Genomic DNA, 16994 nt, shown 5'->3' with positions numbered 1-16994 from the left:
CCGGGTCCCTTTCCAAGCCTGGTGGTGACACATAGATGAGAAGCCAGTGTAAAGAGGTCAGGGTGGGACTGGGGCCCATGTGGGACTGGTGAAGCAGGTCGAGGTGAAACATGATGGACAGAGGCAGTTGATTGGCAGGTGTCAGTCAGAGAGGCAAGAAAAACAGAGGGGTTAGGTGAAGGAAAATGAGTCATACAGAGGGGAGGGAGAGGGGGATTAGAGACAAAGGCTGCCAGTGGAGGAAGCTCCAAATCAGAACTGATTGGTCATGAAATTCAGTGTTGGGGGCAGCATGGTCCTGCAAACATTCATATTATAATCATTTTGCAACAATTGCTATAAAAAATAAGTGGTTCATCATCGGATGAGAAGGGTCGATAAGAATCTGGTAGGAAGGGTCTTCTTCCCTGACTCTGAACCAAAAGAATCCCTTTATCTTTCTAAAGCCCTGGTTACCACGGTGCCTTAGCAATGTTTTCGGTCTGGAGATGGCATTGAACTGACCTTCCATTCGATACATTGTGTTATTAATAGTTAGGGGGGGGGGGGAACAATTTCAGAAGCGGGTTCTAATTCTCAATAGGGGCAGAATGGCGATTTGAAGTCAAAAAGTTGGCTTCCCATATCAACCAGCTCAGGGTTAGTGACATGACGCTATTTTAGACGTGATGTAACAAAATCCTCGCCCGCTTCCCCCTTTACAAATTCCTCGTTGAATCACAGGGGCGAAGAGGGTGCCCTCCTCCCCAGTGCACTTGGGGCTCTCTGGGACCCCTCGTTTCGCATCGTGGCGCAGCGAAGTCATTCATTGCTTGCATTTGAGCGGAGAGATGGGATGAGATCGCGGGGCTGGAAATCAAGGTTATCCGTGCATGAGCGAAGGGCGGGGAGCAATTACGAGGAATCTAGCCCAGAAGCGAAGATTTTACAACCAAGAAAGCCCCCACCCCAAATCTGCGGCTTGCAACTGAGTCACCCACATCAGGGAGGGGCAGGGACAAAGGAAAGAGTTACTCACCGCCATACGCAGCCTTATGGATTGAGAACCGGCGCATGGAGATAATCGTTCACCTTTACTCAGGTAAGGCGACACAATTATTCCTCCCAACTTTAACCCCCCCCCCCCCCGAACTAGGCGACCATCCCCAATGTCAGCTCTAACGTCTAAAAGGTGTTGGCAAAAATAAATTGTAACAGAGAGCGGTTTTTATGTTTAAAAATCGGCTGCTTTGAATATTTTGATGTGAACGCCTTTGGTCTGCACCTGAAAGGGGGGTTTCCTTTCCCCGCTGATTTCTTGAAGGCAGTTTTGAGTTCAATTTGAGCTGGTTTCTGCTTGGAGAGAGGGGATGGGGTGGGGGATGGGGTGGGGGGTGGGGAATGGGGGTGTGGGGGATGGGGTGGGGTATGGGGGTGGGGGGAGGGGTATGGGGGTGGGGGGAGGGGTGGGGGTGGGGGGAGGGGTATGGGGGTGGGGGGTGTTCCCCACTGACAAGAGTTGCCTCTGTGGTCGCAGTGTCAGATCCGCTTCCCCTCCCAGTTATTCTTGACATTGGGTTCGACTTCAAACTGCCCGCAAGGTCTCATTCGACAGTGAAGTTTCAAGGGTCTGTTGATCCACAGGAGACCTGCAGCCTCTTTGCTGTTGCTCGGGATTTAAAGGGGCGGCGATCCCCTGTTCGCTCTCTCTCTCTCTCTGTCCACACTATGCAATTGAAATCTCAATTCTTACACTTCCAAAATGGACAGAAAATATGGTCAAAGTTCCCTTTCTCACCCCATGGGGTTTCTCAAATAAGCTGGTTTCGAATACTTTTTGCCCCCCGTAAAAAAAATATTCCCAATTGCTTTAAAAATGAACGCAGAAGATAAAGGGCATTCAGATATCAGGAGGGTATTTAATGGGACTGTTTCCTCTTGTCATCCAGGCGGGTGATTTATTTTTTGCGCTCTGGGGTGTGTTCAGAATTGGTTTGGGTTAGAGGGAGAGCAGTTGGTGCTGGAGAGGATCTCAGAATTGGTGTCTGCTCTGTGGTCAACAGAGCCATTTCACCAACCATCGCCTATCCACCAAAATCCGGTACTGGTGGGGTGGTGGAGCAAGTAGAGCCACTGCTGTGCATCACCGGGGCTTCGATCCCGACCTCGGGTGCTGTCTGCGTGGAGTTTGCGCGCTCTCTTTGGGAGGTCCTCCCGCATACCAAAGTCGTGGGGAAGGGTTGGTTAATTGGCAGCGGTAAGTTGCCCCCAGTCAGTGGCTGAGGGGTACAATATGTGATGGAAAAGATGATGACATTTGTTGGGCCAAAGGGCCTCATAGAATCTTCCCACATGGAAACAGGCCTTGTACGCCAGCTCATTCATCACCCTTCCATAGTAATCCTATTTCCCAGCTCTTGTCCCATGACCCTCCTTTGCCTCCAGACACTTCTTAATGCTGGTGTTAATCATTCTGTCAGCCAGTCCATTCCAGGTTCTTGCCAATCCTCTGATCCCCTCCAAATCTCTTTCCCACCCCCACCTTAACCTGATATTTTATCTTGGAGGAAAGCTTCCTGCCCTCTACCTTAGCTGTTCCCCTCATAATGTTATATACACAGACGTTGTCCTCACAACCTCATCTGTTCTGGGAGAAAAGATCTAGTCATGATGTTTTACAATTTGAAAACAGGCCATTCAGCCCAACTTACCCATGCTGACAAAGTGTCTGAATTAGTCCCATTTTCTTCCCCATATCCCTCCAAACCTTTCCTCTCCATCTACTTGTCTATATGTATCTCAACATTACTCACCTCCACCACTTCCACTGCACTTTGTACCATATGCTTACTACCCTCTGAGTGAAGAAGATGCCCCCCACATCCCCTTTAAATCTTTCCCCTCTCACCTTAAACCTATACCCTCTCATTTTAGTCTCCTCTACCCTGGGGGAAATGTCCCTGCTTGTAACCCCACCCCCCACCCCCAGAAACCCCTCTCTTTATTCCGTGCAGTATCTCTCAGGGGAACGTAGAAGCCCCTAGGACACAATGGCCTCTGGGGGAAGGGCACACTCCCCATTGGCGTGGCCAGTCAACATCACTGTTGTGGGATCTTGCTGTATGCAAGTGGGTTGCCATCTGCCTTGCATCACAAGTTGAATCCAGTTAACAAAGCACTTGCGTGGCCTGCAGCGTAGCCAGATATTTTCTGGGGATCTTTTGTTTAGTCCTGAAAGGTTTGTCTTCCAATTACAGTAGGAGTCCTTCCAAGCTTTAATTATGTGAATGGAATGACATAACATCACAAAAAAAAACATCACATGCAGGTTCCATTACTGCCAGTGTTTCTGGCAACAGGAGGTGGGATGTGTGTCTTCAAAGATGAATTCCCTGTTGTGTTGGATCAGGACACAAACCATTAGACTGAGCGCTCATGTACTGAACACTCAATGTCGGACTCTCTCCACCAGGATTTAAGGAAATGCCAAAAATGTAGCAGACAACTTGCTGAAACAGGGCTCCAGAGTATTCTTACAAAAGTCATCTGGATTAAAACAAGCGATACATCGTGCGCCTAAAACTTCGTCACGTGTATCACAGTGTGTAGTAGCTGGGGCTTCCTGAGGTTGGCTGGAAGCTAATGCATAATGGTAGATCTGAAGATTGTAAGGTAAAAATATCATGAGATGGGACCGGAGAAGGAGTCACCCAGTACTAAGGAGTAACAGAATGCAGATGTGACCTTGTACACTCAAGATAAGCTTTGCACTAACAAGAATGATGAGCAGCAGACTAACAGAGAAGGGTAGCAACAGTTTATTCATTGGACAATGTCATGGTATGATAATTTACTAAGTACGTATCCTGAGGTATAAAAAAAACACCACTTGCTGATAACGGCAGAATGCGCCTTCTCCAACTAACACTGTTGGTTGCAAGTGTTACAATCCGGCAATAAAGAACAAAGAATCTTGATTTCGACTCAGTCTGGTGTCTGACTCACTCATTCATGAACAAAGCAGACCTAACAAGATCTACAACTCAAGATCACATCAGCTGGCCTTCTTTCTGTGACAGGTTTGTTTCATGAAATGAATAATTGATACCCACTTGCCCCCTCGAGTGGATGTGAAGCAGAGGGATTCTCTCAAAGATAATGGACCCAAAAAAAGGAAATCTTCCTACTATTATTTCCCTCCACTTGTCCAAGGGCTGCTGGAGTTACAGTAGAACTCCACTTTTAAAGTACCAGTACTCGTTTGGCTCCAAAACACTTTGACTGAGATAACAACCACCAGAATGTTCAATCTAAAGGAGATTGCAGATGCTGGAAGTGGGAGCAATCTGCTAGGGGAACTCATCGTGTCAAGCAGCATCTGTGGGGGATAAAGGATGGTCAATGTCTGAGGTCGGAGCCCTTCATCAAGACTCGAGTCTTGACTTGATGAAGGTTTCCGGCCTTAAGTGTCGACCTATGGCACATTAGGCTGTCATAGGCTCTCTGTGGTTAGTAAGGGATTACGTAAGGTGTGAGTTGGGGAGGGAGGGGTGAAAGGATGAGAACCACTGGTTTAGAGGGCTGTGGACAAAATGCAGACAAATAGCCCAGACTACCAATGTGGTCATCATGAACCAGTTGGGCTGAAGGGCCTGTTCTGTCCTCCATAGCTCTAGGATTGCACCTGCCACAATGCAGCACTCCTACTTCTGGAGTGAAAGCCTAGATATTGTCCTGCATCTCCACACTGAGATCTTTCCACTTCTAATCACTTTGTCAAAACTCTCCTGCTTCAAAATGTACAAACAATTTCCTACCCCCCCCACCCCCCACCCAGCTGCATGGTCTGCTGAGAATTTCCTGCTCTTGCTGTTCTTTGCTTGCTGTTTCCGCATCCGTGCAACTTTGCTTTTCCAAGAGATGTTTCAAGTTGTGATTCTTGTTTTTTCTACTTAATTTTCTAGCTAGCCTTTTTTGCCTTCCTCTCATTCTCGGGAGCGCCATTCGGATTGGTCTGGGAGGAAATCACTCCAACCTGTGTGAGTTACTCTGTTGATGTGTCTGATCATATAGGGGGGTGGAAGTTCCTCTTTGGGTGCCTACACTGTGTGATTCCTCCCCCTCCCCACCCCAGCTGCTAGTTAAACGCATCTTCACACGCTCGATTAGAATGCTTTTCCACCAATGCTTGCATATTCGCTCAGCACTAGTGAGCAAGGCAAAGGCCCTCCCTTGTTGATGGAACTAAATGGAAGGAAGTAAAACAGTGGGAAGGTACACAAGCTCAAATGTGCAGGAACTTTTACAGAGATTGACAGGACTTGAGGGTGGAGCACAGAGTGTTATGACCAGGTCAGGGTGCCACTGCTCCCATCTGTATTAAATATCCATTGAAGGCATTCAAGCTGAAATGTCAGCTCTCAGTTTCCCTCCACACTTGCTGCCTAATCTGCTGAGTACCTCCAACTTGTTTTGATTCCAGCATCTTGTGTTTCCTGTATTAACTATCCATACCAGTGTAGTAAATGGAGATGTTCCAGCTGCTAATTTATGATAACAGTTGAGTTTGCCCCATTACAGGAAGGATATGGAGACATTGGAAAAAGCACAGAAGAGATTTACCAGGATGTTGCCTGGATTAGTCTCTGGGGCCCCAAACAGTCCTTCCAAGCGCAGTGACATATCACTTGCAAACCTGCGAGGTCGTCTACTGCATCTGGTGCTCCAATTGTGGCCTCCTCTATAGCATAGAAACTGGATGCAGACTGGGAGATTGTTTCGTTGAGCACCTTTGCTCAGTCCACTGCAATAATAGGGACTTCTTAGAGACCAACCACTTTAATTCCACGCACATTCCCACACCAGCATGTCTATCTCATGCACTGACAAACCTAGGCCATGTGGAAATTGCATTAACATTAGGCCTCTTTTAAACTGCATCACCTGGGTAGCCCTCCTGGTACCTGGGTGCGATTACTGGGGCAAAGCTGCTGGAAACACCTTTTAAATTGCAGGGGGATCCCACCCCCGCAATGACGTGTCACGTACTCACCGGAAGTACTGCTGGATGCTCAGATGCTGGCTGCCTGGTGACGTATGCATGCAAGCGCTGACATTACTGGAATAAGTAGGTCAGCCATTTTCCCATTGAAATCGCATGTGGATGTGACCTAGGTAAGTTTAACTGGGTTCCCTGACTATCTCTGAGGTAGATCATGGACCCGGTTGGATTCCAACAGGGTTGATCGGGTCGACCCTTTCTAACTGGCATATAACTGGGGCGCTAACCGGGCAATTTGCCCGGTAAACCCCATTTTACACAGCAGTTTGAAAGGGCCTTTTGGCTTCTCCAGGTTCTATTATCCCACTCCCTAGAGGCTCTCTCTTCCCTTGGATTGATCAGAAAGCAACTCTCTGTCAAAAATTCAGCATATAATTGGACAGCAGTGAATTCAGGGTAAACTATCAGTTGGTCCTGTGACATGAACTTTGGATACTGCTGGGGTTCAACCCACTTGCTGAATAATGTGATGCAGTCACCGCACGCCCTGGACACAGGGCTCATTTACCTACATAAATGCACCTCACAGCTTTCTGTCTTTGAAGAAAACGGGTAAATGTTTTTCACGGTCAAACTCAATTGGGGTATCTTTGATCCATTGACTGACACCCCCCAGTTGCCTTGATTTCTCAGTGATGTTCCGGTTCTGACATCACGTTCTGATATTAGAACTGGTGAACTTTCAACCTCTTGATCTGACTCACTGCTGTGCTGCGCTGTGACTGTTCATCAGTGGTCGATTCTACAAGGGCGTCAGGAAAGAATTCATCATCCAATAATGCTTCCATCGTAACACGCCCACCAGACGTAGGTGGATACTCCTGGCGTGAAGGGCGTGCTTCTTCAAACTTGCGATGTGGTCCTGCTGCTGGGCTACCTCCTCATTCCGACTCCGATTCTCTCACTGAGTCGAGGTTGCTATTCCCTCTGAGAAACCTTGCCCCCCCCCCCCCACTGCCTTTCTACTCACCTATCTAGGTTGCTCCAAGCCCATTACATTTGACGCATCACAGTTATGGATATAAATCATCGGAAGATTCAGTGGAGACCAAGCATTTACATAAAGAGTCATAATGATTCATCAGCATTAACCTCGGAACATTTAGTGCTTCAAGGCCTCTTTTAATGAATGTACAGATCTCACCACTGCGCTTCTGGAATGACAGGGATGCCATTTCAATTCCACACTCCATGGGCACACCAACATGTCTATCTATGACCTCATGCAATGCCAAACTGAAGCCATCTGCAAATTTGAGGAACCTCATCTTGTATTCCATCTCGCTAGTCCCCAACTCGAAGGCATCAATAATGATTTCTCCAATTTCCATTGACCCCCTCCCCGCTTGACTCTCTTTTCCTATCACTCTGTCTCCTTTTCTCCGGAACACCACCCACTTCTCTTATCACCAAGCGACCTTCTTCCCTCTCCCCCATCACTTCTCAACTTCTTTGACCATCCCGCCTGTATCCACTGATTACCTGTTAGCCTGCACTCCTCCCCTCATCCCCCCCCAATGCTATATTCAGGCATCTGTCCATTTTTTCTGATTACTGATGAAGGGCCCAGGCCCAAAATGTTGGTTGCCCTTTACTTCCTACGGATGCTGCACGGCCTGCTGAGTTTCTCTAGCACTTTAGTGCACTGCAGAGGAAATGATGGATGTTTGATGCCATTATGGTGAATGAAACTCCCAAGCAAATACATCGTGCACTGTGGTTCATTGTCCAATACAAATTCTGATGCTGGGGACCCCTACATCACAACTCCTCAGAGGGACTTTCGTCCGATGTCTGACTTCGATCTATTTTGCACATGCGTCGATGAGCTTGTGGAAATTAGGCTTGCCCACTTGACAAAAATCATGGAACTATTTTTTGGAGCAGTTGGGATTTAATGGTGACTTAAATGGGACTGAGAAAATACACAAATGCTGGAGAAACTCAGCAGTTCAAATAGTGCTTTTATGTAGCCAAAGTAAAGCTATATCACCAATGTTTTGGACCTGAGCCCTTCATCAAGGTGTGGGAGAACAAAAAGGGGAAAGGGCAGGGGGGGTTTGGTGAGGGTGGGAGATGATACTTGATGAAGGGCTCAGGCCCAAAATGTTGGTGATGTAGCTTTACTTTTGCTACATAAAGGCACTGTTTGACCTTCTGAGTTTCTCCAGCATTTGTGTATTTTTACACTTAACCGCGGTGTCAACAGAATCCTGTGTTTTACCTAAGTAGAACTGATGTGTGTTTCTGACACATCACAACAACTTTCTCCAGTTCTTCACCAGTGTTCTCCTGGTGCATAACTGATGATTCCATCATAAAGAGAAATACAAAAATCTGCAGCCAGCTCCATTCTTAAGCAGGCAAAGAATTGCTGGAGGAACCCAGCAGGTCAGACAGCATCCAGTCAGAAGAAATGTCCAGTCAACATTTCGGATCTGCACCCTATGTCTTTATCATGACTTAAACTAAGATAAAATGGACATAATTACATCCATGAAGAGGAAAGAAGCTGGGGAGAGATGGCCTCATGTCAGGTCAATGCATCACCCTCAAAGAAGTTTCACTTCAGGGTGACGATGGGGCAGTCATTCTGTGCAGAGCAAGAGCCCATAAATATGTTTATTTTTAATTGTTTATATTGTAAGTTATCAGAAAGTAAGTATAGATTGGATCAGTAAAAACAAAATGCTGGAGAAACTCAGCAGGTCAAACAGTGTACACACAGCATGGCTAATGTTTCAGGCTTGAGCCCTTCATCGAGGTATGAAAAAATATTGACTGGTGCCTCAACAAAATGGTAGGGGGAGGAGCATGGTCCCAAAGGCAGGAGGTAATAGGTGGATGGGGGGGGGGCACACCAGCAAGTAGGGGAGGAGGGCTGGCTCTGTGAATGGAGAGGGAAGACGGTGGAGATCTGGAGAAAAGGGAAAGGGGAGAGAGGGAGAACAGAGAGCAGGCTAGCAGAAACCAAAGAAGTCCAATTGGAGAGTGCCCAGATGGAAAATCAAGTGTGGTTCTCTCCAACTTCTGGGTGGTCTAGGTGGGATAGTACATGAGGGCAAGGATAAACTTGTGAGCATGGGAGTGGGGCATGGAACTGAAATGGTTGGCCACTGGCAGATCCCTGTCACTAATACAGACAGAGTGAAGGTACTCAGCGAAATGATCTCCTAGTCTGCACCCTATCTCTCCAGTGAGGAGAAGGCCACAAGGGGAGCCTCAAATGCAGAAGGTAACTCAAAGTGTTGGTTCACTTTCAAGGATTGTTTGGGGCCTCAAATGGCGGTGAGGGAGGAGGTGTGGGAAGTGGTCTTCCCGTGACCATTTTTTTGTGCCAGGAGGGCGATTGGTGGGGAGAGATGAATGGATGAGGGAATCACGGAGGGAGCAGTTCCCTACTGAAGGTGGAAAGGGGAGGAGAGGGGAAGAGGTGTCTAATGGTGGGACCCTGTTGAAGGTGGTGGATATTATGGGGGATAATGTGTTGAATATGGAGGCTAGTGAGGTAGTAGGTAGGGACAAGGGGAATCCTGCATTTGATTATAACACACAAAATATTATTATTCTCGGCAGCTCATATATTTGATTCTATTTAATTCCATAAAAAGCAGCACTGGAGTTGTGCATCTGAAGGGCAAAGACTATTGATCAGGAGAATGCAATTATTGCTTATTGGAAATTTCTAATGGTGTTGGATTACTTGGCCACTCTTTAATTTCCTTTGCAGGGTAATGAAAGGAAAGCTTTCTGTGTACCTTGTAAACCCAACAACAAATCAAAATTTAAATTTAAATCCCACCACGGCATCTGAGGCACTTAAGTTCAATCAATGAAAAAGGTTCAAAACAAAAGCCCATCCCTGACCTTGACTCATACATTCAATGTGTCTGGTGTAGCCAAGCACAGATTGGGTAATCACTTTCCCAAGCGCCTATGCTCTGTGCATAAGTGCAAATAGAAACCCCGCAACCAATCATTTCAACTCCCCTCACTAGTCACACACAGACATGTCTGTAGTCGGCCTCGTCCATTGTCCAGATGAGGCCAGAAGTAAACTTGAACAACACACATTAAATTCCTTCTGGCCAGCCTTAACCCCAATGGCACAGACATTGAGTTTTCTGATTTTAGTTAACCCCTACCTCCATCTGTTTCCATCTCTTCTTTACCCTCACCCATTCTTACTTTACCCTCTATCCTTCCCTCCCCCCAACCCCCATCTACCTTCCTGTCTCTGCACCCATCCCAATGGTCTCTCCATCTCTCTGTCCATTACACTCTCACCTTGTAGCCCCTTCCCAGCTTCCCCAAAATGTGTTTTACTTTGCCCTATTGATAAATTTGATGTCACCCCTTCCTACTTTATTCTGGGACCCCTGTGCTTTGTGATTTTTAAAAATGACCTAGATGAGAAGGATGGGTCAGAAAGTTTGTACTTGATACCATGATTGGAGGAGTTGTGGATATTGTTGAAGGTTGTCATAGATTACAAAGGATATAGACAGGAAGAAGAGTTCGACAGAAAAGTGGGAGATGGAGTTTAATCCAGATCCAGCGGTGATGAATTTTGCGAGGTCAAACCTGAAGGCTGAATGCAGGGTTAATGGTTGGATTCTTAACAGTATGGAAGAACAGAGGGAGAGTCCAAATCCATACATGTCTCAAGGTTGCCGTGCAAGTTGATTGGATAGTTAAGTATGCTGGACTTTATTAGTTGGGGGATTGAGTTCAAGAATCGAGAGATCATGTTGCAACTCTACAAACCTCTGGTGAGACCACAATTACAATATTGTGTTCAATTCTGGTCACCTCATTATAGGATAGATGTGGAAGCTATGGAGAGGGTGCAGAGGAGATTTACCAGGATGTTGCCTGGATTGGAAATGAGTCTTGTGAGGCAAGGTTAGCAGAGCTAGGACTTTTCTCTTTGGGGCAAAGAAAGTCACTTAATAGAGGTCTACAAAACTCTGATAGGGTGGACAGCCAGCACTTTTTTCCCAGGGCCAGAATAGCAAACAGCAGATGACATCTGTACAAAGCAAAGGGAGGAAAGTTCAGGTGAGACACCAGGGGAAAGCTTTTTACACAAAGAGTTGTGGGTGCCTGGAATGCCTTGCCTGGGGTAGTGGTGGAAGCTGAAATATTAGGGACCTTTAAGAGTCTCTTAAACAGACACATTGATGAATGAAAAATAGAAGGTTATGAGGTAGAAAGGGCTTAGCTTTTTATTGGGGTGGGGTAAGAACATATAGGTCGGCACAACATATGGCCTGTAATGTGCTATAGTGTTTTATATTCTATACAGGAAGTCAACCCGAAGTATTGACTGACCATCTCTCTCCATGGATGCTGCCTGACGCACTGAGTCCCTCCTCTTTCTCATAGTTTGGAGCACTTGTATTTTTACAGTTTCTCTAAAAGGTCACTCTGTCTCCCTCCGACATCAATGCACGTTTTGAACCAGCCTCCTGTGCTGTTCTGCCGCCATGCATCGACATTAACCCGATTTTGTGGTGGGGGGGGGGGGGGTTTAAAAAAAAAACCTTCTGAATCAGCATTTTGGTTAAAGTTGGAATTAAAATTATGGAAAACTTCATAATGTAATCAAAAGCCTCACTTAGAAACAAGAGGAGACCATTTGATCCCTTGTGTGTATGACAATAAACTCTCCTACTTCTACCTTTTGGTTAATGGTAATATATAAACCTCACATTTAAAACAAAAACTAATATAACTGCTGGAGGAACTCCCCAAAATAAAATAACCATAATAATAAATACTAGTCCTGCCACCAATTTTATATACATCCTCCAGTTCAGAAACAAAAGCAGGAAATTGCAAAGTACATGAACAGCGTAAGCTAGGCCCTGCAGCCCATCCGACCCATTTTGGCATGTTTGCTCCATACAAGCCTTTAATTTTAATGATATTGCATGGTAGAAGGCTCTTCTGGCCCATGAAACCTGTGCCACCCAATTAACCTACCATCCCTGAGAGTTGTACTCACTTTGGACATGGCATCATTCAGAGACCAGAGTACAAACACCAAACACCAAAGCAGGTGATTTTCTCAGCAATCTTCTCATCTGATGTAGGTGCATTCTCATATGCTGGCTTCTGTGTTCATTTCTTGGTTCCAAATCTAGCGTTTGTCATTAGAGAGCACAAAGGGCACAACAGAACCAACAATTTATTTGCTCTCGTGCTCTTTTCGATATTCTCCTTGCTTCCTCATTTGCCTTGAGATGTGCCACTTCAATCCAAAGTAACTCAGACAAGATACACAATGGCTTAACAGGAGGTATGGAAACTTGATACACTCTCCAATAGCATTGTGTGTGGAGCATGTTTCATGTAAGATTGGACGGATCTATCAAGTGAAGTCATGCTTCACTTGATAGATTTTAGGTTAGTGTACATGCATGACATTGCATTTCACCCTGAGGTTCTTTTTTCCTGTGGGTGAGGCAGAATTACCACTTATTGATAGTGCAAAAATCTCATGTAAATAAATAAAGAATTGTAAACGTAAGGAATGTAAACTAACTGAGCGATACAGAGAAAATAAAAAAATCAATAAAGTATATAAATGAGTCCCTGAATGAGTTTGTCATTGAGGTGGAGGGGTAGCAGCTGTTCCTGAACCTGGTGGGGTGAGTCTTGTGGCACCTACACCTCTTTCCTGATGGCAGCAGCAAGAACAGAGCGTGTGCTGGGTGGTGTGGATCCTTGATGTTTGGTGCTGGTCTCTGACAGCAGCGTTCCCTGTAGATGTTCTCAATAGTGGGAGGGTTTTGCCTGTGATGCCTGGGTGTGTTCACTACCTTTTGGAGGGCTTTACACTCGGGGAATTTTGGAGTACCCGTACCAGACTATGATGCAGCCGGTCAGCACATGTATAGAAATTTGCCAAGGTCTCTGGTGTCATACTAAATCTCCACAAACTCCCGAGGGGGTAGGTGTGCTGACATGCTTTCTTCGTGATGCCATTATTATATTAGGTCCAGGAAAGATCCTTTGAGATACGACTCCCAAGAACTTATATTTGTTCATCCTCTCCACAGTTTAGTATCACTAACTGTAAACACATACAAAAGTCTTCTTATATAAAATATTTCGGTGGCCTATGACATTAAGTGTTGAAAAACATGAATGAATGATCTGTTTTTATTGCATCAATAATTCCATACAATTTTGTGCACTGGAAATGAATTGGAATGGATTTGATTCCATTGGGATTAGAAACAAAGAGAGGACCTGGGAAAGGAATTTAGTTCCATTGGGATTCTATACAAAGTGATACATGGGGGTGGGTTTGGTTCACTGGGATTCTGTGTAATAGGAATGAATGGGAAGGGATTTGGTTTCAATTGGAATTCTATACAAAGAGAGAACCTGGGGATGAGTTAGGTTCCATTAGGATTCTTTGTAATGGGAATGGGCATGCTTTTGATTTTGTTGGGATTCTGTACAAAGAGAGTACAGGGATTGCTTCATGTGGGATTCCATGCAATGGGAGTAGATGGAAGAGCATGTCCACATCTGTCATTCTATATTGATCAAGAATTCATGCCTTGCTCTGTAACCGATGTCTCCCTCCTCTAATTTCATCAGATGAACAAAACAAACTGCCCTGCAAGAAGGATGAGCTGCATTGTGGGAATGGTCTGTGTCTTCTCAACTGGCTGCGTTGTCACTACAGGAAGGACTGTGGACGAGAGTACACCTCTATCAAGTTAATCTGTTCAAGTAGGTTCTGCCTTGGAAACAACATCATACTGTGTGCACCGGTTTAAAAACACTGGGGCTGGACAATTGCATTGACCCCTCCCATCACCAGGGTTCTAGTAGATGCCCCAAGCAGCAGGCATCTCGGTGCATACACTCCTCTGTAGCCTGACACGTTGAAATCCTTGTCTGAGTCCTCTGCAGTGAGCTAGCACCAGTGCCGCCCTTGCTTCATGCCCAGTGTCTCGTCGTGTGCAGACCCCGCCTCAATGCTGTCTGCTAAATTCCACACAGAGTCAGTGTCTGATTTGGTGGTCGCAAGTGACGGTGAGTGACTCATCACTGTCTTCTTACTGTTCTGCCAGTGGTGGGCTCATGCTCTTGAATGGATTAGGGGGGAGGGTAAGTTGTGCTGAGGGAGTAGTGAGACAACACATTGGCAAATGTTACCTGTAACTTCCCCTTAAGGGGAATGGGTGTGAGGAAGATTAAGTGTGAGTGTGTTCTCATTTTTGCTTCCAATACATAAAAGCAGCTACCAACTATACTCACGCATTGAAGTTTATTGTCATATGTACCGAGGTATAGTGAAAAGGTTCATTTTGTGCGCTATCCAGCAAATCAATGCATTCATAATGCCACAAATAAAGCACAGAGCAGAGGTAAAACTACAACGAGAGATCAGTTAAAATAGAGCAAATGTAACATTATTTTACCAGTGTGAGGATCATTCAGGAGTCTGATAACAGCAGGAAAGAAACTCCTTGAATCTGCTGGTGAGAGATCTCACACTCGGGAATCTTCTTCCAAAATTGACCTACAGCCACCGTACGTTTTGAAAGGTTGGAGGAAACTGGAGCACCTGGAGGAAACCCAGGCAGACATGGAGAGAGCATACAAATTCCTTACAGACAGCGCTGGATTCAAACCCAGGTCACTATAACAGTGTTGCATGAACCACTACACTAACCACGCCGCCCATCCTTCGGTGCCTTTGGATTTTCTCAAATACTTTCCCTGCTATTGATTTAAGACTCACCACTCTGTGGTTAACTGGCTTATCCTTGCTGCCCATCTTCAATAAAAGGAACAACATTCACTCGCTCTCAGCCTTCAGGCACTTCACCTGTGGCTAATATAAATGCAAACATTTCTGTCCAGATCTCCTTCCTTGCTTCCCATTGCAACCGGTGGTAGATCTCATGCAGCCCTGAAGATAGATCAACCTCTGGGTGTTCCATCTAACACCTCCTCCTTCTCAATCCTCAGGTGCCCCAGATTATTCATGTTTACAGCCTAAACTCATTATCCTCATTGTCTTTTTCCTTGGTCAATACAATGATTTCATGATCGAACCTTCAATCTCCTTTGTCATTCAAGGTTATAGTCACAGATTGGTAAAAACCCACAGCATTGAAACCGACCCTTCAGCCCAACTTGCCCAAGCTGACCAAAATGTCTCACCCAAACTAGTCCCATCTATCTGTGTTTGGTCTGTATCCCTCTAAACCCTTTGTATCGGTCCAAATATCTTTTAAACATTGCAATAGAACCTGGCTCAACCACCTCCTCCAGTGACCCATTCCTTACACCCGTCGTCCTCTGTGTAAAGATGCTTTTCATCTTTACTGGAACACACTGTCCTGATTTCAGAAGGAACGCCATTTGGTCCTTCATCTGTGCCATCTCTCAGAGGTATCCCATCAGTTCTGTTATCCCACATTTTTCCCCGTACCCATTCCCTCTCATGTACCCAACCACCCACACACTCTGCCACCCATCTGTACTAGGGATGATTCAAGTGGCCATTTCAAGTTTATTATCATTGTTCATCTACAATTCAATCATGGTGCTCACACAGAAATACACAATATACACTACATAATGATCACATAAATAATCAAAATATATATGTATCAATACTTGGGAAGATTTACATGGGTATAGGATACTGTTCATCAATCTCACAGCTTGCAGGAAGAAGCTATTTCTCAGCCGGGCAGTCCTGATGTAGTGGGTTAAAGATACTGCGTGCTGGATGGAAAGGGTCTTCTATCTTTGAGCCATTTTCAGACAACACTCCTAGTAAATGTCATCTATATAGGAAAGGGAGACCCCAGTGATCCTCTCGGCAGTTTTAATGATCGTCTCTATAGACTTCCAGTCTGATGCTTTGCAGCTACCATCTCACACAATGATTCAGCCAGACAGGACACTCTCAACTTGCATTCCACTTACCGGCATGTCTCTGGGATGTGGAAGGAAACCGGAGCAAACACCCGCGGGGGAAACCCAGACAGTCACGGGGAGATCATGCAAACTCCACGCAGAGAGCGCCGGAAGGTGGGATTGAACATGGGTCTCTGGATGTGTGTGGTATTGGCACTACCCATTCTGCCACTTTTTGATCCTTTGCTTGTGGGCAGAATGTTCTGTTTTAAACCTTCCCATGTACTCAATATCCTTTCTGAAATATGGAATGCAAAACAATGTCCCTTGCACATGAGGAGTGAAACAAAGTTCAACACAAAGGGAGCTTCATGACTTTTCAATTCTGAGCCTTAGGAACAAGATCTTGATGCTTGCAAATTTTTTGGCTTATCTAAAGTTGTCGGTCTGTTCCCGTTAACAAATGAAACATTTGTGCCTTTTCAAGGGATGAATAGTGGTGTCAAGGTGGGATGAATTTCCAATTATCATCTGAACAATGTACTGTGTATAAGTCAATGCCCTCAGGCTCCAGGGAAATTGTCGGCAGATATAGAGAGAAATGAAAACTGAATGTCAAGATATTCAAAAGCACGTGGAGGGAGAAATGGAGTTATCACTTTAAATCAGTGACCCTGTGTCCTCCCAGAGAGCTCCCCATGAAACCAAATCTGTTCTGCATCTTGAGGAAGAAGAATCTGCTCAGCAGCATCTGTAGGGAATAGGAATTGTCAACCATTCAGGTCGCAATGTGACCAAGGGTTTCGAAATGCCTATTGTACCGCTTCTACCACTTCCTCTGGCAACTCGTTCCACAACCGCACCCAGGGCTGGCACTACCATTAGTCCAAATAGGCAGCTGCCTAGGCCGCAGACCTCAGAGGGGTACTGTTGAAGAGAGATTCCAACAGCTTCGGCACCTCTGCATCATGAATGACGTGGTTCTGACTAACCTTCTATAAGCGCGTGCATTAGTCTGGTGAGGCGGAGAGAGGAAGTGATGCGACGCATGTTG

General features: G+C 45.6%; 1 protein-coding gene across 3 annotated transcripts in view; it reads left to right on the top strand.

Annotated features, from left to right (window-relative positions):
* Positions 1–623: 623 nt before the first annotated feature.
* bean1 (brain expressed, associated with NEDD4, 1) overlaps positions 624–16994 on the top strand; it is a 58998-nt gene continuing 42627 nt past the window's right edge. The window contains exons 1-3 of one of the 3 annotated variants that reach the window (XM_069902042.1): positions 624–1081; positions 4944–5018; positions 13658–13792. In XM_069902042.1, the coding sequence (XP_069758143.1) occupies positions 1054–1081; positions 4944–5018; positions 13658–13792 (238 nt within the window). In that variant the 5' untranslated portion in view covers positions 624–1053. Of the gene's footprint in view, positions 1082–4943; positions 5019–13657; positions 14099–16994 lie in introns of those variants that run through there. The other 2 variants (XM_069902043.1, XM_069902044.1) reach the window with 2 other exon arrangements.

The sequence above is a fragment of the Narcine bancroftii genome, chromosome 10 (genome assembly GCF_036971445.1).
Source record: "Narcine bancroftii isolate sNarBan1 chromosome 10, sNarBan1.hap1, whole genome shotgun sequence".
In the NCBI taxonomy this organism is placed as follows: domain Eukaryota; kingdom Metazoa; phylum Chordata; class Chondrichthyes; order Torpediniformes; family Narcinidae; genus Narcine; species Narcine bancroftii.
This window is presented reverse-complemented; position numbering and strand designations above follow the sequence as displayed.